General features: G+C 47.1%; 1 protein-coding gene across 1 annotated transcript in view; it reads right to left on the bottom strand.

The window, feature by feature from the left end:
* Positions 1-26,258, bottom strand: part of CSMD1 (CUB and Sushi multiple domains 1) — a 1,664,412-nt gene that overhangs the window by 636,075 nt on the left and 1,002,079 nt on the right. Inside the window, 1 exon segment of the mRNA XM_032468715.1 lies at positions 3,318-3,512. Coding sequence (XP_032324606.1) covers positions 3,318-3,512 — 195 coding nt within the window.

Below are 26,258 nucleotides of genomic sequence, written 5' to 3'. Positions count from 1 at the left end.
TAACTTCTCTCTTCTAGATCTACCACTTCCACACATTTATAAGACTCAGATCATTGATTTTTTTCTTCACGATCCAGTTATCCAAATCAGTGACAAACCATACTGCATCTTTCAAATTTGTTTCATAAAATTATTGCATCAAATTTAATGCCTTTTGAAACATTACTACCCCAGGCATTGAGAAAAGCAAAAATTTCAGCATAAATTTAGTAATCTGTAACAGAGAAGGAAAGATACTTCTCAGGACAAAAGCATCTTGATATAGTTGGAATTTAACAAACTGGTGACAGGACAGAAAAGATAATGAGCTACACGTTATATCGATCATGACATTACAAGGTGTATAATTACGGAGCTAGTGAAGACCCTCTAAGAAAAAAAAATGGCTGGGGAGGTCTGATCAAAACAGAAACTGGCATAATTGCTGTTAATATTTATTTTTGCATTTGCAATTATAATACCTACTCATTTGTTGTTCAGCATATTTCTAAACCTTTACTGAATGTCTGAATGAGGGACTACGCACAGCATTAAGGGTAAATAGGTAACGATCAGGCCTAAATTTTAAGGTAAAAGGAATCAAGAATACAGTTATAAGATTTTATGACTGTAAATTATTTCCTGAGGGGGCTACAAACTATTTGAGGAAACACTGTTAAGACGCAGGGTTAAAATATAAAACAGCAATAAAGTAAATGCTAAGGACAAAAGGACTTGTGTTTTCTCACAGCAACTTAAAGGGGGTTTGCAACGGTAAAAAAAAAAAAGGACTAAATTTTAGTTTCAAGTGTGAACCTGACAATGAAGTAAGAGTTATGACTACAAGGAGGGCAAAAGGAAAAGCTCTGTAATGGGAAGAAACATGTGAAAGTTGGGACTTAGGAACGCTTCGTGAAGGAGCCCTGCTTTGCAGGGTTCGCTGATTTTTGGTGTAAACACCCCCACCGTGGAGGTGAGATCGAGGGAGCATGTTGGTGTGAGGAATGCAGTGCTTGGAAGGGGGCCCATCGTGGGCTCCCGGGAAAGCCAGGGCAAGTCAGCCCAGACAAAGCAGTGCACGTTGGAGAGAAAAGTGCAAAATCTGTGTCTGGGAACACTGACAGACGGAAGTGGACGGAGTAGTTAAGACGAGGTGCTGGAGCAGAGTGGCTGTGTTTTGAAGTTTGCCCTGAATTCTTGGTGAGTCGCTGAAGGGGTCTGGCTGAGAGAAGAAAGGTCATGATGCAGACGTGCGTGTCAGGGGAGAGACTGAGGACTGGAATGGAAGATGGAGGCTGAGATTCTGGATGCAGGCCTCATTTAAGCCACTTGAAGCAGGTCTGGGTGAGAAGGGAAAAAAGCAACCAGAACAGGAAAGTTGAGGTTGTAATCAAGCAGGGCCCTGTGGGGCCTTCCCAGGACAGCCCCCTCCCGACACCCTCTGCTGCAGCTCCTCTCTGAAGGACCCAGACAGTAGTAACTCATGTGTATTTCCTGAGTTTTTCAGATGCAAAAAATCACCACCAAAGGGAAGAAATGAACTACTTGATGGTCAAGAGCACGTGGCCCCCAGACCTGCTGGTGCCTTGCGGTGGATGGTGTTGACCGTCCTGTTCCCTCGACATCAACCCATCAGAGAATTGTGCGCGAGCTGATCACGTGCCCGGCAGCCCCCTACTCACCTGCCTTTAAATGAGCTTTCCTGAAACGCTTCGGGGAGGTTGGGGTTTCCTCGGGCCTGAGCCACCCCGTCCTCCTTGCTCGGCCCTGCAGTACACCCTTCTCTGCCCCAAACTCACGTTTCAGTGTGTTTGGCCTCACGGCGCAGCAGGCACACGAACCTGCCTTTGGTAACAGAGTCGGGGTGGAGATGCGGGAAAGACAGCAGGCAAGGAAGACGGGGCCCCGGGGGAAAACGGGGAGGGCACTCCAGCGTCTCCACAGGGCGCGTGGGGACGTCCGAGACACAACGGGGGGCGCAAGGATGAAGAGGCCATGCTTAGGGTCCCCACGTGACCGCGTCCTTAAACGGGGTCACTTAGTTGAGGGGAACGTGGAAAAGGGAAAGGACACAGAATTCTAGGTTTTGAGGACATCGCTCTTTTGAGAGAAGATGAAAAGGAACTCATAGCAATCAGGACAAAGAAAGAGAAGAGACCAGACCTCGGTTCCATGCCCAGGACGGGGCATTTCAGGAGGAACGGCGGGCCAACACCCACAGCTGGAGTTTCTCCAAGACACGGGCGACTTGGACATGGGAGTCTGCGCTCCGACAACTGCCGGCCGGAACACCTCAAGCGCGCCGCGCCCCTAGCTAACCCTTAGCTTCCGCACTGGCAGCAGAACACCTGCTTGTGAAACTTCACCGTGAGGAAGCGGCGCCTGGCTCACAACGGCGGCGGCCGGCAGGCGGCGGGGCCCCCGGAGGAGGGGCCGCGGCGCCGGGCAGCGCGCGGGCTGCGGGGCAAACGCGTGGTGCGGACACGCAGCGCCCTGCGGCCGAGGCCCTCGGTCCGCCTGACCGCGCACATGCGTGAAAAGAGACACGGGTTTGAGTCTTACCTCATCGTGTGCTATCTTCGGAAGCTTCTGAAAATTAAATTTGTGTTTCTTAATCTGTTAAATGAGCCTGAGTATTCATTATTTCAGTGGATTTTTGTGAGAACTCAGTGACAGGATTCAGGTAAGGCACTCGCGCACTGTCTGAATTATATTATAATCTCGACAAACGTAAACCGTGCTTTTACTTTTGAAACCATGAGATGAATTCTTGCTTAGGAAAGTCGGAACCCAAGAGTCAAAGAGTACACTCTTTCTGAAGCTACTGGATCAGGAAAATAACGTTATAGAAAAGGCTACAAATCACATGGCTTCAGGAAAAATGAGAAAATCCCAGCCTTGCTACCAAACCATGAGGACCACGTGAAACGGTGCACGCCTTCATGGTCACCTTCTCTCAAAAGCCCAAGAGCGCTGAAAGAATCTTTAAATGATATAATTTTACTAGCAAGGGGTGTCTGCCATTTTTAATGAGAGAGAGAGAAAGAAGGAAACTTCAAATCGAGAAACGTGTGTATGAAATCTTAGAATGCTATGACGGTAAGTGATAAAAATATGGAGAAGTCAGCAGAGTTGGAGAAACAGAGAGAAGAGAAATGCGGTTATTTAAGAAACGTATCTAAATGTGTTACTGACTTACAGGGTCCAGCCACGGTTTCCTAGAAAACGTATAAAATTACATTAACTGAACTGACAAGGAAACTTTTATGATCTCAGTTCCAAGGCCAGCTGCCTGGCCCAGTCGCCGGCTCGCAAGCCCCCTCGCGCGCAGCACGCACCTCTGCAGAACGGGGCTGGGAAGTCCCAGGAGGCCCCGTTCCCCGGGCTGACGATGCAGGTGAGGACGGCGTGGCCCTCCAAGACGTAGCCGGAGAGACAGCTGTACCGGATCTTGTCTCCTATGTTGAACCTCGTGCCGTGGAGAACTCCTTTCAGGATCTCCCCAGGATTTCCACACGTGTGGCTGGGTAAAACTATCGGAAGAAGAAGAAAAAGGAGAAACAGACGTTAAAGGAAGAATTTCCATTAAGATCAATTTGTATCACAGAACAGGTACCACTTTTGAACTACTAAAATTAGCAAACCTAGAACTAAAATATCTTCATTTTGCCTAAAAAATCTACAGAGAAATGTATTCATGTTCTATGAAATCTGCAATTCAGTACTTTTGTAAAGAAATATTTTAAAAGTGTACATAAGTGGATTTTGGTAAGAGGGGAAACGCAGTTCTACTTAGATGCAGTGTTCTGGAAGGTGTCTGAGAGTCCACGGTCCCATACAGTTAGCAATCAGGTAATACAGTGGAATACAGGTATGTGAAAAACTGGTAACAGAAACACAGCATGAATGAATGCTCATACCATATTTCCCTCTGTTCCTCCAGGACCAGCACTGCCTGACACAAACCACTACTACGAAGAATAAATGGAAAATCTCATTTGCTAACCTATCAAACTTAAAAAAAAAATTGTACCACTATTAATTATATTCCAAGCCATCAGTTAAGCTCTATGCATCTAGAGCATCTGATTCACAACAAGAGTTTTAAGCATCAGCTTCGACCAAGCAAGCACTGTCCTGCATTTCAGCGAGATGGCCTTGATTCTGGTCTTTCTTGGCCTTCCCACTTTTTATATTGATGGGATTCTCTGTCTAACGCAACTGCCTCGAAGCCCAGTGGACACGATGCCTTTTCACACTCACGGAACATAATTTTGAACTGAACCGATGCACCGTTAAGTCGAACACATGCAGTTGATGATTGTTGGCAATTGTCACCACATTTCTGGTCTAAGTCTAGCGTGTCACCAGTAAATTAGCTGTTATTACGTGGTATTCAAATAAACCAAGGATCCTACAATTTAAGAAATACTTCCCCAACAAAAAGTTATTTCCGAATGGAAAAAATTATTTTATTTCTGTCTTCTATTTTCTGCATGGGTATATACATATAATGTAGAATATACTTTTTCTGTTTTCTTTGTTTGTAAACTGAGAAATGGATAAAACTTTCCCAGTGAAATGGGGAGGGAATTTCAGTGATTTCCAAGATTAATTTTCTTTTGATATTACTTAAATACATACAAACTAAGCTGTATAGAAAAACTTGGAAAACAAATACTAGAATTTAGGTGCTTAATATTATTGACACGTTTATGAAATCACTATTTATACAAAGTTTGCTCAGTTCTGGTTTCTAAAAAATATTTTCTGAAAACAGTCTACAAAAATCTATGTGATAACATAATAGAAAACAAGTCAGTATATTGTTTGTTGTCTTTTATAAAAAAAAAAAAATTCTGTTTTTAATTCCACATTCACTATCCCTAAGGCTGTAAGTCTGTTTTTAAGATGTTGTTTAAAGCCATTTTGACTGTGTGGAATTTAACTCTCTTGACTTTCTAAGGCAGAGAACTTTCAATTCTATCTTGGAGGGTGACTTTATTTTATAACCCAGCATGCCTGTTAGCCAGACTGAGCTACGGCTCCTAAAATCAGAGACAGACGTTAAGACACAGCCTGAATTTCTAACATCAGTGGAGAGAGGAGCGATGGGGTTCGAGAAGGATGCATGGATAACAATATTTTGGATTTTTTTCTTCCTTGTTCAGGAATATTCAGAACTGGCAAAGCCTTCCCTGTCTTTTCTTCCCTGTCTCTATTCAACTGTCGCCACCACTTTTTTTTAACTGATGTAGTTCACTTATTACATAGTTGTATAACTAGCCAAAATTTCTTGCCAAATATTTAATTCTCTAATATGCTGTCAAAAATAAGGATTTCAATATGTCAGTATGATTTTTAAATGAACGTTATTAATTAAAATGGAGAAAAAATTCAGGTTTGCCTTCAGTCCGACAAGTATTTACGGAACACCTATATTCCTCTGGGCACGTGGCACACCGCAGCGGACACACCTTCTGTCTGTAAACTTATGAGCAGCGTGTATTCCCCTGCAGCTGGAGGTATGTGGCAGGAACAGGAGTTTGCTTCTTAAATAAATATATACTATTAAAATATATACTATTTGCATTTCTCTGCATATTTACTTCAATTAACATTGTAAGGAAAGAAGGCATGAAACGTTTTTGTGTTCTTCCCAAACGTTTGGGACTGAATAGTTTAAAAGCTGTTTCCTAGATGTTTCGATAATGCTAATACTGCTTATTAGAAGGCACATATTCACTACAGAATGTGTCCAGGTAAATTGTTTCCCTAAAGACAAAAATTATCAAAGTAAATCTGTTGACTGTTTTAAAACCTGCTAACAATGACCACAACAAGGGATGCTTTTCATAACTGGAAAAAGCAAACGGGCCTTTCTGAAAATTGAACGTTGCCTACACAACTTTCCTTTTTTTAAAGTTGCAAATAGCAAAAGACCATTTTTAAAAATCAGCTTTAACACACAGATAGTTGACTGTGGTACAGGAAGATCATAACAAAAATACAGGAACACACAGTAAAACATGGGCTAGATCACGAGACGCCAATGCCACATGACAAATGTCACAGTGCGCCACCCACAACCTATCTCACACATTTAAGGAAGAGTGAAGGCGACACGATGTGTGAGACTTGACCATGCCATAATATCGCCAGTTAGCATGGAACTGTACTGACTTCCACATTTTTGCCAGGAAAAAAAAAATCATTCCTGAAAACAAGGGTCCTCCACGTAGGTCTCTTGAAAAGAGAACATCCAGGGCTTAAACCTTTAACGGAGAGTTAAAGGGAATATTTGAAAACAGAGACAATTAAGACAATTCAGAAAGAAAAGCCATTTCCACCATTCTGTATCCGGTTAGGAAAGCTTCCTTTGGCAGGAAATAATGTAGATGTTGAAGTTAGTGACTGTCAGAGGAAATCATGGCCGTGAATGGCAGGTGCTGTGGGCCCGTAACTAACGTCACATCTCAGACTGCTGATGACCCAGAGATGCCTCCCTCTGGTGCGGCCAGGCTTCCACAGTAACAGCTGACGGCCTCTGGCACCACCCAGCCGACCACACCCCTGGGCTGGGGTGAGGAGCTCTCAGATTCCCCTCCGGTCAGCCATTCCCTGGAACCTCGGCGCAGTGTAATGGGGCATCTTTCTGTTCTTGGCTACAGATTTTGTCTTCACCTGAGCATCTTGATAATTGTATTAGAATGTGAAAAAATGCCCATTAAACATTTATTCTTTGCAAGACCTTGAGTTTTCAATTGACAATGGGATTGAAAGGAAAACTGGGCTTATGTACTGTCGTTTACCCTTATCAGCCCCATTTGGCTACTAGAGCTACTTCCCCATCAGTAGTTGTTACACAGGACACAGTGTGAGGACTGAACAAGGCAACAGCAGGTCTCAGATACCTTCACTCTGACCCTCCCACCGGCTGCACTGCAGCCAGCTGCCTCCAGTTACGACCTTGACTTGGACAAGTGGGTGTGACATATTTTTCATCTTTGTTTACACTGTCCAAAATAATGTCTAGCCCTCTGCAGGGGCTTGTGGATACATGTTTGCTCAACTAAATGATAAATATAAATATTAATACATCACACATTCTTCTAGATATATTACCTGTATAATAACTAAGATTTTCTTAGCTCATAGCTTGGCAGGAACAAGAAAAAAATAAGCAAGTTTTCCAAAAGCCAATTGGATAAAGTAACATTCGGGGGACAATGAATCAGCCACAAAATATAACTCTAAGTCACTTTTTCCCCACATTTGGCTAAAAATGTAAATAGACATCAGAGGCTTAAAATGAATCTGAGAATTTTAAAAGCAAAATAACTTAGAGTGTGCGAAAAAGCAATTAACTAACTTTTAAATTTAAACATCAGCGGGTGGTGGTGCAATGCTGGAAATTTACAGTTTAGGGAATGAGGATTTTTATTTCAACCAACTTATTTTAGAAAGTTATTAAAATTTTGATGTGAACCATGTCAACAAGAAAAGAGAAATAACTGAAGAGAATTCAAAACATTTACTTCTAGTTGCAAAAACCACAAAAATGCACACATGCACCTAATATCGCAAAAGCCTCAGCCATTTCATTAAAACATTACCGAAAGGTCTTAAATTGTGAAAAGTGAACAAAAACAACTGTAGGTCTACGCAAAGATGTACAACTCAGACATGCAAAAATTGCCAAGATACGAAAATCCAGTGGCAGGGCAAAGCTAACTTAAAATACACACATTCAAATGCATTGCCATTTCTGCCAATCTCATTTGAACTAATTTTTAAACCTGTTTCCCTGAAGACAGTGAATGTCCCTGTGTGCCTCCCACAGCAATGAGGACACCGTTGTTGGTAAATACTTACAGAACTGACTTGACCTCTACGCTGAGTTCACTTTAATCCTCCCTTGAAGTCATGTGCACTCTTTCCCACAGATGCTTCAAGAAAGAAATTCCTATGTGGGTTCTGGGAATCTGGCACCCGGAGCAGACACATGCGGATGTGAAAAAATGTCTTGAAAGGGGCTCTGGGCACAGTTCTTTCCTCTTGTGACAGATTTCTATTGGGTCCCGTGAAGCCAAGTCTGTACACCCGGGGCTTGAGACCTAGGCTGTCATTCTCATGACACTCACGGAAATCCCCTCTGTACCCCTTCTGCTGTGTTAAGGGCAGTCACAATTCAGTGACTTAATTAGGCTATCACATTGTCACATCAAACCTCTGACCCAACTGTTTCCACCATTCAGAGGGTGCCATATCAAATCCCTTTCCAGAAGAAAAGTGAAAACAGGATACTGAAATAAAACATGGCATTAATATTCATCACAAAATGGATGAAAGGCTGGCGGACAGAAGTTTGAAATTCATCAGAGGAGCATCCGCGATTTTAACAGGATGCTCACAATTAATGAAATTGCATCAGGCGTGTTCATTTGGAAACCGGGTCCCGCGGGTGGAGGCCAGACGACTTGTTTACATTCTGCCTTCCTAGTAGTCTCCTTGCAGCTTCAGGAAATGAAACGCCAAATATCCACCTGACACAGAACCCTTGAAATAAAACCAACGGTATGAGATGTGTCTGTCCACAGACTGCCCCGCACTGCCTCCCACAGCCTTTGGGAAGGATGCAAACAATCTGATTATATTCATCTTCAGGAACACTTTAAAAGTCAGATTTTCAGGTCTTGAAACCTGACATTTCATCTGTGTCCCAACTCTGAGTCATGGTCACTCGGTGGACGATCAGATGCAGAGACAGCAGCTATGTGACAAGGGGAAGGGGCATTTCTCGGCAGGCAGCAATTATTTAATTCCTTGCGTTTCCAAAATCTGTCTCCATGTGAAGCAGCAGTGAAGGACACGTGCTGTGTACATAGTTTGACTCCTGAAAAGTGGCAGAAGCTAGGTGAAAAGAACTCAAAGAGGAAGTCGAGTTTTAAGTATACTTTAAGGTGGAAAGCATAAGGTTTGGCCAAATTAGAACAGAAAGATAATTTTTCAATGAATGGAAGTCAAGAAGGCAGGTGTCCACAGAAAGGTACCAGCACAGTGGGTTATGGGAATCAGACGTGGTGTCAGACAGACTCATGTTTCTACTCCAGAAACAGACTGTGTAACATTGGACAAATGACTTAAATCTCAGTTTCCATGTCTTGACAAGAGGAACGAAAAATAAAACCTACTAAAGGGTGTGTTGCGACATCAATGAGAGAATGCGGATTCGACAGGCAGCAGGCAGCAGGGCGCTTGGAAGAGAATAAGGGCTCGATGTCTTCTAGCAATTCTAAATTTATTTTCCCAGATCTGAAGCACCGTGTGGGCTTCAGGGAAGTCGTACAAATTTAAAAGTATGCAGGGGTTCTAATAAGTAACAATTTCAGAAAAAAAAAAAAAAACTGGAAAGGGTCTGTTAGAGTCAATACTGTCATTAAAATGAGATGCCGAGGGAGGGGGGGAAATCCCCAATTTTCCACTGTATTAATTCTGCTTCATTATACCTGCTCTGTGATAATAATAATTAGCAACACTTACACAGCACATGCTCTGAGCTAGACACTGTTTTAAGTGGCTTATACATATTAACAGTATTTATGAAGTAAGTACCATTATTATTTCTTTTTTATAGACAAAGAACATGTGGCACAGAGAGGTTAAGTAACTTTCTCATGGCCACACAGCTGGGAAGTACTGGTGATAGAATTGCACATGGTGGATCCAGAATTTCTGCTCTTCAGCATGCACTAAACTTTCTTATGAAAATGTTATCAACATCCAAAGAAAGAAAAATGATAAAATTTCATTAAATCTGGAGAGTTCTCAATAGAGCTCTGCTTGATACAGTAACAGGAATATAAGGACTGGGGAGAGTGATGCTATTTCCTCATGTAAAAATGAAGGCAAAATGATTCCACAGCTTTTAAAGTCATGGAAGGCATGGAAGCTCAAGTTCACGGGAGGGAGAAAGGGCCCCGGAGACCTGCAGAGGGCCCTCTGACCATCCGGTGAGCTCTTGCCAGCACGTGTTTATAAGGAAATGACCGAAGGCCAGGTGAAAGAATGGCCACGCAGCAGCCGCGCCCAGAGCTGAGGGAGGGCAGAGACCTCCGTCACCCGCTGACAGACCCAAGAGCCTGAGAAGGCTCTGGCCGAGCAGTGGGGAAAATCACCAGCACGAATGCCACCTGTGTCACACGTAAGACATTTGAGAAGCAACAGGATCAGGCCAGGGTGAGGCTAGCGAGGTGCCCTGCGTGCAGAATCCGAGGGGCTCTCGCTGTCTGGGTTGTTTAGTTGCGCGGTCCTCATGGGCACGGGCCTGAGCGTGAATGCCTGCTTAAAATTTCACCCAAGGCTCCTAACTTGCCTCATTCTTCATCCAGCCTTAAAAAGCGGTATCTGCAAGGATCTAAGTGGTTCAATAAGTTTAGCTACATCCCCCCAAAAGGCTCAGAAATATTTGGGGGAACACAGAAATACCCAGCACCCTCCACGCTAAGATTCACGGTGTCTGGTGTCCAATTGAGCTTGCCAGCAGGCGAGAAAATAAAATCCACACGGAGGAAACAATGAAGAAAAATTAGCCAGAAGTGACGCAGACGGCTGGATCAGTAGACAACAGCATTCAGATGGTCATGATAACTGCACTCCATGTCTTGAAGAAGGTAAAGACTGAACATGTTTACTAGACACGCGGGGAAAAAAAGGCAGATTGTCAGACTGCATTAAAAAATAATAAAATGAGTGCTACATTGATGCCAAGAAACATACTTTAAAGACAGTAAGTAGATAAAGATAAAATGATGAGAAATGTTAATCAAAAGAATACCCATGTTGCTATGCCAGTATGACACACAAACGGTTTTAATGCAAAGAGTATTACCAGGGGAAAGATGGTTATCCTTTAATGTCAAAAGGGTGAACGTAACAGTCCTAAACACGTATGTGCCCAATAACAAAACCCCAAAATGCAGGAGGCGAACACTGACAGAACTGCAAGGAGAAATGAGTAAAACCGAAGTATTGTTGGAGATTTCCACGCTACTTGCTTAAATGAAAGAAAATCACTAAGGACACAGAAGCCTTGAAAAAACCTACAACCAACGTCTAATTAATTAATGGTTAAAGAAGAAGTCACAAGGGACATTAGAAAATCTGTGAACTAGATAAAAATGCTAAAAGAACATATCAAAGCCATGGGTTGTACTGAAAGCCATGCTCTTAGGGAAATTTACAGCACACAGAGTTCATGTTACAGAAGGAGACCTCAAGCCACTTCAAACTCCATCAGGAGTAACTGGCAAAGGGCAGCAAATAAACTTAAATAAGCAAGTGCTAAAGACAGAAGTGGACATTATTCCTCAATTAAGCTGTTAAGAAACAATGCCAATTTATTTCATGTCTCCTTTTGCCCAGGAAATTCATTCTAAGTTGTTATCAGTAATCGGACTGCAAAGGGGAAGATGCCACAGCTCCTACCCCAGAGATGACGCGCAGGCTGGGAGGCAGGTGAGCAACGCCGTGTCTGCGAATCGGGAGCCCACCCTCTCCAGGTGATTCTCCCACCTGTGGCCGGCTGAGCCACAAGAAGCCTCCCTTAATGTGGGTCTCCGTCTTCTCTCCAGTGAAGGGAGCAGACCTACATCCGGCTACAGCTTCCCTAGGGGGCTGACTCATGACACAGATGCCAGGTGCAACAGGTTCCCGGGCAGGGCTGGGAAGATAACCCCGTGGGGAGGGGGGACAGCAGGGCTGGGCAGAGGGACACCGAGCTGCAGTGGTGTCACGACAAAGGCCTCAGCCCACCCTGCAGGACCTCTGGGTCTGTGCTGTCTCAACTGGGAGTGAGAGGCTACAGCCCTGCCAGCATTGCCGCCGGGTCACAGAGGTGGCCGATGCGGTTGCTCCCAGGACAGGGGTCACCTTACACTGGCATCTCTCTCAGGCCAGCATCAATTCCTGGAGGCGGTCTTAGGCAAGAGTTTCCAGCTGCCAAACTAGAGAGCAATGAAAGGTTAACTCTCATTTATTTGTTTCTATTTTTGTATTTCCCCTTGGGATCCGACACCAGTCATACTTAACATCTGGTTCACTGAGAGGTTTTTATTTCCCGTGGTGCGCCCAAACCTTTAGGTTTACAAGAAAAGCTGTTACAAGAAAGCTTTGGGTGCAGGGTGTTGAGTGGTGATAAGAGAGAAGGTAGCAGGTGAGGAAAGGTGTGTTCTTTCCACGTGATGCCAGCCTGGCCAGGGAGAGGCGTGGCGGCACCCAGTCTCGGAGGAGTGGGGGCTGTGGCACCTAGGATCTCAGGGGCCAGGCGCAGGGCCACGTCTCTTGTTTTTCCAACTATTCTGAAGAAGAGGATCCTTGGGGGGTGGGCATCAGCTGTACGTGATAAGAGCAGACTAAATGTTTCAAGGACACTGTAATTTGAAACAGCCCTGCATTAGTGCTAATCACTGGACAGTGCCAGCAGCAGGAGGAAGATAACTCGCTTGGAGCAATCTGCCAAGCGCCTGGTGCCAGAGTCAACGTGCCGATCAGGACAGGAGGGGAGGCGTCGCCCAGCGCGGGAGGCCTGGAGCCTGCAGAAGCAGGTGCGGTCACGGCCCCAACAGGGTGCGGGTTCCTCAGCACAAAACAAACAAGAATACGCATGCTCTTCTTGGTGACTTGGGAAAAGAGCAAATTATCTTTAGGAAGAGGATTACAGGTGAAATGATTTTAAAGAGAGAACCCAGCACTCACAGCAATACCTGTAAGACCCAAAGACTCAAATAAAACAGGGGAAGGTAGCCGACCTGTAAAGTACTAAGACTAAAGGACACACAGGGAGGTAAATTTCAGACGTGTTAAGAGACGGCTCCCCAGCACCCTGACCTCTCACCCTTTCTTCCAGGCTCTGGGCACTGCTTGCCATGTTTTTTTAATATTAAGACATTTATGCCTATATTCATGTACACACACACACACGTGTCTTATAAAGTGCATAGAAAAGTATCTACCTGAGTAATTTCAAATCCATTAGATCCCTCTACATGAAAGCAGATATAATTTAAAATAACGGTTCTATAATTTTACTTAGATGCCTAACTTAGGTTTTATGGAGATTCAACTTCAGAATCACTTCTTTTCATTTTGATACACATTTGTATAGAAAACCAGGAAAATAATTCAATCATTCATAAAAGTCATAGGGCATTATATTTTATTTCTAATTAATAAATTCTTGGCCACCACTCAGTCTGACCTGAGTCAATTTTTCATCTACGTGAGCTGGCGGCCACCTTCCAAAAATAGTCTTAAAGTTACGGACGTAAGCATTCTCAGTTTACCAGGCAATGGTAACTTACTAATTTATGATTTTCATATTCATTTGAACTTAAAAGCTTTTTCTGTGATTGAATTCATATAAATAGCTCAAGCTTTATTAAAAACAGATTCTTTTGGAAAAGGTTAAAGCATGCTTCTTTTTCATGTACTATCATATATAAATATATGTGCATATATTATAATGTAGGGACTTCAATTTTCTCTAACTTCTGAAGACCTACTGTTGATTCTAAATAATTCAGTCCTCACAAGGAACCAGTGTGTGCACAAAATTAGTATGCAATATGATGGTTATCTCTATTTTGTTCAAAATCATTTCTCTCTCTACATATATTTATATAATGTAAATATAATTACATACATTTATATGTACATATACTGTGTGTGTATGTGTGTATATATATATTTATATGTACGTATGTGTGTGTATATATATATATATATTTTTTTTTTTTTTTTAACTTAATTCTCAGGTTGGAGGGAAGATGAAGTACAATTATGAAACCACTTTCCAGGGCACTGAATGTGTTATTTCACTGAATTTGTGCAGAGCCCTGCAAGCAGGTAAGAAAGATGAAGAAACATGGGGTCAAGGCCAGGACAGAAGCTGCTTCCAGTCCCACCCTGGTCTCACTCAGACCCTTTTGCTAAGCACCTTTGTTTCAGGCACACAAACAGTAGAACAGTTCCAAGGCCAGAGGTGAACTTCATACCCAGCAGGAGGAAGGGGGCCTTGCATCTGCAAAAACAGGACAACTTTCCAACAAGTTGTCACCCTGTACGCGAGCTCTGTGGAAACCGGCTCCCCCTTGACCTCTTCACCTTCTACTGTCAGCCCCCTGCCTTCCCTCCCCGCAGGCTCAGTCTCTGAGGCATCAGCCCACTGTGGCCTCCTTGCCTGGCAAAGCAGTAACGCTGCCTTTTCTGCTGCATCCAAAACTCTGTCCTCGAGTCTCAATTCGGTAATCGGGGTACAGAGGCCGAGTTTCGGCAACACACACACCACACACACGTCTACGAAGACGTCTGTCGGTCTGCACGTGTATGTGAAACTGAGCATGTGTTCACACCGATGCCTCAGCTGGAATCCACCACCACACGGTCATCCCAGTCTCCTGCCCTCGCTTCTCGGTGCTCCCCTCCCACAGCGAGGACCTGGCTCCCGCCTCTGCCCTCCATCTCCTAGGTTTTCTGTTCCATCTACTTGTGTTGTCGTTTCAGGACTGCTGACCAGCTCCCCTGGACATGACTTCCCAACCAAAGCGCGATGCCTTCATGCAGGTCCTATTGTCTTCCACTGACAGCTGCCACTCATTTCCACAACGACTCAGGTCAGCGCCGTGTCCCCTCCCCGCCTCTCCATCTCCGTGGCTACAACCTTAAATTCACGCTACCTCATCGTGCAGTTTACTGCAACAGTCTCTTCAATACAGCCCTCGTGCTGTCCCTTCTCCTGTGCAATTTTCCATCCATTTCCAGCACAACAGGAAGGGGACCTGCGACAACACAAGTCAGGCCAGGCCCTCCCCGACTGAGAACACCCAGTGTCTCCCTGCTGCAGCTGTGTCCAAGGTGCTGCAACGCGACCCTGGGTCCAGCCCCTCACTGCGTCTCTGAACGGAACCCCTGAACTGTTCTGTGTGCTTCAGCCACACAGGCCTTGTCGCTGGCCCTCCTGGACGATGCAGTGTCCCCTCCCTCCCCTGGGTCCGCCCCAGCTCTGTCACCTCTGCCCGGGTTACTGCCCTCAGCCCCGCCGAGACCTTTATGTGGTTCTGCTTGCCGTCCACATCTCAGCTCGACTGTCATCACTTTTCAAAGGTCTCTCCTAAAATCACTGTTCTTGCCCCCTAGCATTTTCTGTCACATCATGGTTTGGTCTCTTCCTGGCATGACTACAATTTTAAATGACTTCATTTGCCTTCTCGTGGCTGTCCACCTAGAACTGAGCTGGAGGAGGGGAGAGGGTGCGGTTCTCATGTTTTGCATCCACAGCACCTGCAACAGTGCTTAGCCTAGAGGCGGCGTCACAGACTCTGGGCTGAATACACGAATTAACCACCCAGTGAGCGCACAAACATACACGGGGACCTGGGGTGGGAGCTTCTGAATTCCCAAGAAGTGGGATTCAGGGTCTTTATCTAACAACGACAATTCTTAACATTTGAGGTAAGAGCCTGCATCTCAAAGAGAATGGCCAACGCTCCAAGAACGAATAGAAGCCCGCCTTTACGCAAACCCTGACTTCATCTCCATTCACAGCAACGATCAGGGCTGACTTGCTCCGTAAGGCGAAGGGAGGCCACGGCCAGTGTAGGAGTAACTGTGACCTAAGCTAAAATGGAGGGCCTGCAAAACTCACTCCTGCGAGACGTTAGAAGCCTGCTCTTCCTTTGATTTGAAGTGCACTGCCCTGAGTTGCAGCAGCATTATTGAAAGAGAGAACCAGGGAGGGGAAAAAAAGAAAGCAAAAAGACACGGAGAAGAACGGAGGAAGGGCAGAAGCAGCCCACTGTGAGCCTGCACTGTCAGCTGCACCCCTCCCGCGGCCCAAGCCCCGTGGGGACAGTGCCCAGCTGCGTGGATTTCTTCAAGTTTTACAGAGATGGCACAAAAATTCATCTAAGTTTGGAAGAGTCGAGAAAAGATAAGACAAAGTCAAGTCGGACTAGGCAGTTGCCTTCAATGTTGGCATGGCACCAGAGGGCTGAGCAAACCCCACAGCATAAGTCAGTGAAATGAAGCCGCAAGGCTGGAAAACACTGGGGCAGAATTAAAAGCGTTCTCCGAACACAGAGAGCACGCCACGCCCTTGTCATGCTGCAGCTCCGGGACCCCTGCACAAAGGGCCACTGGAATGAGCAGGGAAGAGAGATTCCAGCAAAGTCTTGTACCGCAGGCCCGTGCCCCAAGCGTGCTCCTGCATGCAAAGCGGCTGGGGGCCCGTAGGCAGGCTCAGGAAGGTCTACTGAGAGAGGAACGGGATCATCTTCCTACAGTGACGATGGCCAGTTTGTAAAAATAATCTACAGAGGAAGCAAGCGATGATCAACTGAAGGCAAACAGACACGGCCGCGGTCTTGATACGGATAAAACGCTGCAGACCCGGGGGAGACCACGCAGTCCTGGGGGATGCCTGGGAGTGTGGGGACAGCTCCAGACAGAACCTGCTGCCCTGGAAAAGGCGGGGATGAAGCCGACGTTAGCAGAGCACTTGCAGTATGCACATGTCTCTGCCAATTAATGTTCACATATATGTTGTTATATGATCTAATTTTCAAAGATACTTATTGCAAGCTCTGTATCAGAGATCCCGCACGTATCACGCTGAGCAGTAATTTTGCTCACTGCAAAACTTGGCTAATCTCTAACCAAGATTAGGGGCACAGCAGGGAATGAACTGCAGCTGAACAGCTTCTCCAGATTTGAGAAAGCTGGCCAGGAAAACATGAGATCCAGCCGCTGTCTCTACATCCATGAAGTATTTCAACCTGTAAGGGATACTGAGATGATCGCCACAGGAGGACAATTCCGACCACCAGTCACCTCCCCATAAATGCTCTCAGTCTCTGCCATCACTAATAGTGGGGAGCTTATGTTAGATGGGGAACTGCTATGCTAAGTCTCTAACTTTTATTTGAATGACCAATAACTCTTACTAAAAGTTGGGTGAATTATTGGTGAGGCTTGAAATTAGTTACCATAATTATGAAGAGGATAATTTAAAGAACATACAAATTAGTTATCCGACGTACATTTGTTACCTTTTTATTATCTACATTCAAAACTATCTAAGAATCTTAAGAAGAGTCTTGACAGATGGCTGTTTCCCCAGAGCAGCTCCCGCTGACCCCCTGGGACAGTGGGCCCCTCGCCCCACGTGCAGTTCCCTGTGAGGGTCCCAGGAGCTGGTGTCAGTCCTGCGTCTGCTCACGGGCATCTCACTGCAGCAGACACGCAGAGGGCTCTCCAACGCCAATCTCCCCATCGTTTCTTAGAAAAGACCCCCCTCCCCCGACCACCAGCGAGTTTTAGCCAATATTACGGACTGAATGTTTGTGTCCCAACCCAAACTCAGACGCTGAGATGCTCAAGCCCCAGGTGAAGGCATCTGGAGCCTTTTTAAGGTGATTAGATGTTTTCCTAGACTACACAGATTTTCTTCTGTAAAATGTTAACTCAAGCATGGGATGTCTGTTGTGATACTGGAGAATCGTTAATGACTTCCACTATTACTTGAAAAAGAAGCAGCTAAGACTTTAGAAGAGACCTACCAAAGAGGAGGACTTCTCAGAAGGAGAGACGGCTTTTGCCCTGATGAACTGAGAGAGGGAGAGAAAGACTAGAGGAAAGTCAATCTGGGCGTCGGAACCGCCCTGGATGTATCGGGGGTGGGTTGTGGGCAGGGGGTGTGAGTGTCCCCACAGGCACAGAATCGATGTTACAAGTCAGGGAACCGGGGAAACCCGATGCCTACCAATGGGAGTTCAAATAAAATTTACTCAGCCTCACAGTCATTCTCACAATTCTCTGCTTGGGGCCACGGGGGCCTGAGTTCCAGAACAGCAGCAGCAGCAGGACCCACAGCAGCATCAGAAAGGCAGGGGCCGCGGTCACCCGGCTGGGCGGCTGGGCGGCTGGGCAGAAAGGGAAACAAGGAAAACTCTTGGTATGTTTACCATTTGCAGTAACAAAATGCTGTGGGAGCTTCTCTCTGCAGAGTGGAGGGAAGAGACAAGACCAGCGTCTTCTGAGAAAGGAGAGCACATGTGAGAACTACCCCCAGCCCCCACTGTGATTCATTTATGACGCAAAGCGCCCGCCGCCTACGTTGCTCACTGTGCTCTCTTCGCTGCTTTGTTGTTGCGAATGCGAATTCCCAGGATGGGCTTCGGTGACGCCAGCCCCTGCCTTCCGGGGCTTCCCCACGTGGTGGGAGTCCCCCACTCCCAGTTCTCCCCCCCACAGGCCCCTCTGGGGAGCCGGCCCTGCTGAGGAGAACGCGGCCCTGCTGCGTGATGAACACGGCTGTGCGGTTCTGACTTCCCAGGCGGGCTGCCTTCGCCACGTGAGGAACCCTTCAACGTGGAAGGGCTGAAGTTAAAAGGGACAAAAAAGCGAAGGGAAGAAGTAATCCTAATAAAACGCAAAAGCGATTGTCACTTTTACAGCACTCTTCCTGTCTGTAAAGCTTACCAAACTCCCTACAAAAAAAAGGACAAGAGCCCCAAGAGGTGGCCAAGGGCCTGGGGTATAACGGCAGAAGGGAGCGGGGCAGCGGGGCCAGGCCGCCCCCCCCCCCCCCCGCGGCCGTGCGCAGGCCCGTCTGTGCCTGGCCTGCCCGCACCTGCGCCCGGGCGGACCCCGCGGGCGGGTGCGCCGGGCCGCCCCCCAGGAGCACCAAGAGCTTCTCGGTTCTCAGCCCTCTGAGCCTCGGATCCTTAACCAAACGCATCATTCTCACGACCGACTTGGCTCTCTGCGTGCCCTGTGCCTGAAAGGGAGTAACACGCTTTGCTGGTAGCTGTCTATGTGCTCATCAGAGTTCTTTCCAACACGCCTCAGTTTAGAAGTGTCTACTGTCTCAGACCAGTGTTTCCGTAACGCAGCAACTTCTGAGCGCCCGGCGAAGTCAGCGAGCAAATTACCGTCCGCTAGTCACTAGCGGAGAGTCCTAAGCACCACTCAGCATCTCGGTCGGGGTCCCTAAGACCCCTGCAGCCTGGGTCGGGGCTCCGCAGTCTGGCGGGAGGAGCGCTCGCCGACGATGGGGAGGCGGGACCGCGGCTGAGAGGCTCGGCTGGGACAGCAGGGGCGAGAGACACCCGGGAGTCGTGGAGGCTCGGGCTGCGCGCCGGGACCAGGAGGACGCCCGACGCGCGGACCACCGAGGGCGGGGTGAGGAGAGGCCACGAGGGCGGCTCACACGAGCCCCGCCGCCTCGGAGTAACCACGCGGGACCCACGCGGCAAAAGCCCCGACCGCAGATCAGGGCACGCCCGCGGGCGGAGAGCGGCGGGAACAGCAGAGTTTTCGTTTGACCACACTTCTTTTCTTGAGCCCTAAGTGAGCAGTGAGCCTCCTAGTTACAAATCAGTATTCTCCAGGATTCCTACGGGAGATCGATGGAGACACACACCCCACCAATAAACGCACAGCAGCAGGCCATTCTACACAGGGCGACCTTAAATCAGCTGTTGCCTTGATACAAACGTTACTGAAAATGCCATCTCCTGAAACACTTTGTTTCATGATCTGCACTCTGGACCTGACAGGACAGCTCTGAAAAGAGCACTTTTTAGATTTAGATTCTGCAGTCATGCACAGAAGGGGCGCCTTCTTGTGCAAGATCAACGGTGGCGTCATCACATAGATGGCACGTCACACAGAAGCCTGATCAGTGGGAGCGCGTCGGCTAAGAAGGCTACCTTCGGACACACCCTGCAACAGCTCAGTGCTCACCGCCAGCGTCACAAAGACCTCCACGTCAGGAGCTTTGTGTGTTGAAGTCCTACATATGAGATGAAAATGTCCATAGGTACACAGTCATACACAATAGCCCCAGGGCGAGCTGCTGGGACACTGAACCATTATTAAACCTGAATATCCTACGTAACAGTTATTAACAATATTCACCTAGATAAAGAAATAAGGTGATAGGTAATCCAGACACACAGAGATACTGTGTTGGATAGATAATCTAAAAATTACACATGCGCTCATACATGTTGCTTAAAAATTCATATAACATCCAAAGAACCAAACAGTGTATCTATAACATATGATCGTTATAGAATATAATGTGATTGTTACCGTTTATCTATAGGATCGCCATCGTACGTCTATGACTGTTACACTTACATGGTTATTATGGTACACCTACATGACTGTTACAGTGTATCTATAACATGTTATTACAGTTTGCCTATAATATGTGACTGTTACAGTGTATCTGTAGTATATGACTGGTGCACAGTCTGTGCTCTGTAAGGATCCATTCAATAAAACAAAGTAAGATGGTTGTGTATGGCACCTTCTTAATCTCAAACAAGATACTCCTTAAGAACTAGCCACTCCTAACAAGTATTTATCAGCATCCACAGAGGGCTGCCTCTAAGGGTCTTTCCACGGTCCCTGTGATGGACCTGTGAGCGCAGCGGAGGCTGTCCTCTGAGCCTACATCCCACCAGGGAGAGGCAGGCAGTGTGAAAAAGACCCAGTGTAAGTAAATGGTTCAGTTTAGAGCGTTAGAAATGGTCACTGGTTGTTGTCTCTAAACTGCACATAATCTTTATTTATTTAATTCCAATTAGACATATGTCTATCAAGAAATGACTTCTCTGAGAGCACTCTGCGTCTGCCAAGAATGAATCAAAGAGAGAAGGAACTCTGCCACGTCAGCATTTCACCTGCAGGGAACACACCAAATCATGTACCAGGATGTGGGTCATAAGTCATCTTTGACTCAGACTTAATACGACTGTAAAGTACTCAACAGTAAGAAAGACTGTGTTAGAAAAACGGAGGGACCGCAGCAAGCACCCAGCTCCTCAGTCCTCGCTGGCAGCGTACCCTCCCGAGCTCCGCAGACGCGGGGCCGAAACTCGGACGCTCTCGGGCAGCGCAGGCTGCTGGAAAACCAATTTCTGCTCTGAATGTGAAGGTCAGCGATGTGACCACCAGCAGTGAGAAGAAAACATTTGAATAACGGCTGCGTTTGCTCTGTGTCCCAGAGGCTCCCTCCCCAGGGCCACGCTGCTCCCAGCCACCCCGTCGGATCTCCGTGGCCCTCCCGGCTCCCCGCCCCGGCTCCCGTAAGACGCTTAGCCGGCCGGCCGGCCTTCTTCGCAGGTGCTCTCGCTGCCTAGGGCTTTGCTGAGTTGCCTCCCACCTAATTACTACGGAGGCAGGGAGTCAGCGTCTTTGCGTGGTGCCCCACGCTCGGGGGAAGGGTCGGGGAAGGCCGTGCTCTCAGCCCGCTTGTATAAGGACGTTACACTGAAACAAGAGCTTCAGCAGTTTTACTCAAGTTTAAACATTTGGCAGCTTAAAACTGCACCTGGCTGGGGGCTAATGTGCCTGCAAGTCCGCACCAGCGCAACACCGCAGTGAAGCTGCCCAAGAGGAAGCAGCCTCCCCTCCCGCCGGCCCTCCCTGAGCGCCTCCGCGTGGCCCACCTGAGGAAGGGCACGTCAAGGGCAAAGCGCGCATCGCCAGCTTTCACAGATGTGAGTCCTTAAGGCCTTAAATGGGCGCCGATCTGTTCTCCGATCCTCTCTAAATACTTGAGATATTTAGCTAAAGAGAACTCAGCTCTAATAACATTAAAAGACAGGAAAGGCGGGGAGGAGGGCGTGGCTCAGTGGGAGAACACACGCCTAGCACGCACCAGGCCCTGGGTTCAGGCCCCAGCACCTCCAATAAAGCATAAATAAACCAAATTACTTCCCCCCTTAAAAATAAGATAAATTTAAAAAGCCAGTGAAGAAGAGCGGGGACTGTCCCCTGTGGGGCAGCGCTTTATCTAGCCTCTTCGTTTCAACTGAAAAGTCAAATAGTGAATGGCTGTTCTCTAAAACTACACTGTGTGACAGGAGGTCAAGTTTCACAGCCCTAAGAAAAAAGTAAATAATATAAAATATATATTTTAGAAATGATAAATGAATCCTAAGTCTGTTATATATTGTATTATATATATAGTCTCTCATTGTATGTAAGGACCAAATCAGGTGTGGGTAACTTTAATTAGTTACAGCTAGGAAAGGCGAAACATATCCCTGTTTCTGTGACCTACACATAACTACACTTCAGGAAGAATAATTTTTAAGATAAATATTTTTTGCCCAAAACTTTTTTTTTTTAAACTACAAGGGGACAAACTGTGTGCCAGCAAAATAAAATATAAACTTACTTTCTTGGCAGTCAAGAAAGTAAGAAAATATAAGTTGTCTTATCTTGGCAGAAAAGAATCCTCATAATTGAGTTCTGGTCTATCTGCCCAGACCATCTCTACCTCTGTTTCTTTTTTTTTTTTTTTTTTTTTGGTCTGATTTTTTTTTAAGGGTTTATGGCAAATTTTCTTTAATCCATGGAAAAGGACAACTCAAGATTGTTTGGAAAACAATAGGTTTCCTCTGATCAGAAACATTTTGTCCCCAAGGGAAGCCAAGCTGCTCACGGCCTCCAACCCCTAATACTAAATTGCTCAACAAGGCCTTTCTTCACATCAGTGTCCGTAGTAATAATTCAACATCTTTCACTAAATTATTACATGTTAGGGATACTGGTGCTGAGTTGGCTTGGCTTGGCCGTAATAGTTCAATGGGATGTAATGCCCGGAGGAGAAGTAGCGACAAGGAAATCATAATTACATTTATTTAATACAAGCAATGATAGTTATCTTCTTCTAGATGTGATGAAAATAGAAATATTATCTTAGAAAATGCAGAAGGACGCCCACCACCTGTGCCCAGGTAGCTGAAGAAATGTGTGTATCTTCATGTACTTTTTCTCACTAAAAAACAAAACAAAACAAACTTTCCTTTCCATTTGTGATGCAAAACCTAGAATGTGCAGGTCACGGCGCCTGAAAGGGCCCATCCTGCTGCCTGGGTCACCGGTCCTCCTGCAGTGAGAACACGGGATGGATTACATGTTTAGTAACAGGGAACGCCCATTCTCCTGCACTGAGACTCAAGAACAGACAAAGCGCTTGTGAGTTCTGTGAAGAAGTCATCACTGAAGTGACGTGCCCAAATTCTTTTTCTTCTCCTTCATATCCATTGCAATGCGCCACTCCTGCATCTACTGAACACCTGCTGGCTCCCCAAGCTTCGGGGCCCTTGTATGAACTGTCTCTGGGGCTGGTGTCTCTGTTTCTCCCCTCCAGCCCTGTGGTCCTGCTAGCCCACTCGTCACCTAACACGCCCTTCCACCACCTTCGAGACTCTAATCGAGAAAGTCTTCCCGGCCTTCTTGGACCTCGCTTGCTTTACTACTAGCGACAATGAAGTTCACATCCACGTGACACTCTCACTGTGGGTTAGCGTGTGGGTTTCCTCAGAGCTGGTGATCCTACCGAGAGTGGGACGCACATTTTTTTTTTTCTGTTTCTGACTCTTATATATAAGACAGTGCATCTCCATTCTTTCACCTTGTTTGCATCAAATCTTCATAGGTGGCGCAGTTAAAAAATTCTGAGATGAGTATAAAATGTACTGGAAAAAATGCTGATGATTGTAATATAGTTATTCCCAAATTAAAAAAAAAAACAGTAAAGACTTGAAAACGCTATTCCCTAGTTAGTTTCCAGATTTTCTTTTCCTTTTTAAATTACATTTTACTGACACCATTTACATAAAACACTCCAATGATACCATCACATGCAACGCAACAGCCCAAAACACGTAAAGAACTAGGGTGCAGTTAACATTTCAAGAACTGTTGACTCTGTTTGGAAATACATCTCCACGGTCCTTAATAGATGATTGAACTTTTACATTTAACCAGAATATGGCTAGTGTTCATCAAAGCCACGGATAGTTTAGTAAAAGTTTATGGCCCTAAACTCTTACTTTTTTTTTTTCGTTTTGGGGGGGTTGCTGTTGTTTGGCAAGCTGCTGGAGAGTAACTGCATCAACACACTGGAGAATTCTGCTTCCGTCCCGTTGAGTGTGCACTGTCTGTACGCGGGGCACAACACTGCGTCAGGGCGCGGCGTCACTGCTTTTATGCCCCTTGACAGCAGCTGATCTGTCTTCCACTGTCAGAGGGTGTTCTCCCGATTAAATGCGGCAGGACACGCGACTCAGGGACGAAGCCGGAAGCCCGAGAAACGGTACCGTGCAATTCTTTGGGGGTATAAACGCCAACGTTTCCGAACGAAGAGGAACGGGGCGCCCCCTGTGGTTGCGGTGGAACACGCAAACTCAGATCCTCACGAAGAAGCCCAGCGCGAGTCCCCCGCTTCGGTGCTCCGAGCTCCCGGCAGCGGCCTGTTGGCCTGTGTGCGCGCAGAGACACGGCCGAGCGCACACCCGGACGCTGTGAATGAGCTGCAGCGGGAAGGGAAAGCCGTCCCAGGAGCGGAGCCAGTAATGACCCGACCCAGAGACTGAGGAAGCCGACTGGGCCCGGAGGGAAGGGGGGCTCAGCCACGGGAAGACCGACAGAGCAGGGAGCCCAGGAAGGTGGAAGGCTCGACTCCCGCGACACCCTGAGCGTCAACGTGCGCCCACTGAAACAAAACTGCTGACTGGCCCTCCCACGGGCCCGGCCAGCTCCCAGGCTGACCACGCAGGGTCACAGGTGGGCGAGGGCCCAGCCGCCGGGAGTCCCCGTCCGCTCCCCGAAGACGCCGGGATAATCCTCCACTTGTGAGCACATGAAGTACTGGCCCCATAGGCCTGACGAGCCCCGCAGCTCGCGGCCGCCGCCCTCTCCCCCAGCCCGCGGGCCACCTGTCCCTCCGGGGTCAGGCGGCCGCCCTCTGCCCGCCGAACGTGCGTCTCCTCGGCCCGTCGCCTGCCTTCGAGACGGCCTGCGCTCCGTCTGCGGAGGGGGTATCTCTCTGAACAAGCCCACCTCCGTTCAGCCGCGACTCACTCTTGAATTCCTTCCTGCGTGAAGACCTCCAGCTGACCTGAGACCAGCGATACTCCCAGTGAAGGAAAGCAGACTCTGGCATCAGACACACACATGACAGAGTCAGGGGAGTAAAGCAAGCAGACACCCCACAAAGCAACCAGACTGCTGAGGATTCAGCTTCTCTGGAATGTAGTTTTCAATTCAGAAAACTTCCTCCTTCACTGCCTTCCTTACGAAGCGTACACAGAGGAACACAAAACGGCGCTGGATGAAGGAGAAGCAGGTGGCGCGGGCAGCTCAGCACGCCCTCCAACCCAGGAGCGGGAGGACGGAGGGCAAGCGGCCTCTCCCTGGCCCTGGTGCTGGTGGCTCCCCTGGCAGAGGTTCTCCTCCTGTGCCCCAGGGTCAAGTCAAAAAGAGCCTGAGCAGGAAGACAATGGGAAAAGCAGAGCAACAGCTGGCTTATTTACAAAATGACAACTGAAACTGCTCCGTGTCTGCGCCCTGCAGGCCGGTGCACGCGCAGCACTCAGCCTGGGATGCTAGCCACCTCATCTCTGCGTGTCCCCTTTCGCCTCTCCTTAGAAGCTGGTTCAATTGTCAGTACTGAGCAAACCTTCCTCCCACCACTGGCCACGCCCCGCCCCCCCCCCCCCCCCGAGAGGCATCCCCTTGCTGCCCAGGCAACCTCAGTTTATCTGTGATGCTCCACGTGCCTTCTGCCCTCAACCTCTTGTTCTCATCGTGTATGCACAGCTCTAAATTTCATAGAGGACGGGCAGCTGGCAGGTCCCTCTAACTTCACAGGCACAGCAGAGAACCTTGTATGTAGAGCTACACAATAATATTTGTCAAGTAAATAATCTGAACATTAATTAATCTATTGACTTGACAGCCAACAGACTGGATGTATTCCTAAATGCACCTGCCTGAAATCTGACCATTAAGATTCATTACAAGAGGTGGTGATTGTTTTTTTTTTAATGTAATTATGCCCAGAAGGGAAATGCGCTGTATGAGTAACCATTAACAACTCTCAGTGAAGTCGTCTACTGCTCGTCAAATCAAGGACATTTCTCCTCTTTCCAATCGGAAAATAGACCATAGTGTAGTTTGTCCAGGGGGGAGGGAGAGGATAAAGACACACTCCAAATTCCAGCAAACGCAGAAAGGGGTGAAGAGGGAATTAAAGCTCCGTCTATCCTCCAAGGGAAAGCACAGCAGAAACACAGACACACAGGAGATCCCTGATCCCTATCAGTCTGATGCAGGACCTCAAGGAATAAAAATGACTATGAGAGCACCGCGTTTTGGAATCGATGATGCGTTGCATTTCTGTTTCATAAATACCC

This window comes from Camelus ferus, chromosome 26 (genome assembly GCF_009834535.1).
Source record: "Camelus ferus isolate YT-003-E chromosome 26, BCGSAC_Cfer_1.0, whole genome shotgun sequence".
In the NCBI taxonomy this organism is placed as follows: Eukaryota; Metazoa; Chordata; class Mammalia; order Artiodactyla; family Camelidae; genus Camelus; species Camelus ferus.
Note: the sequence above shows the minus strand (reverse complement) of the source record. Positions and strands in the feature narration are given on the sequence as shown.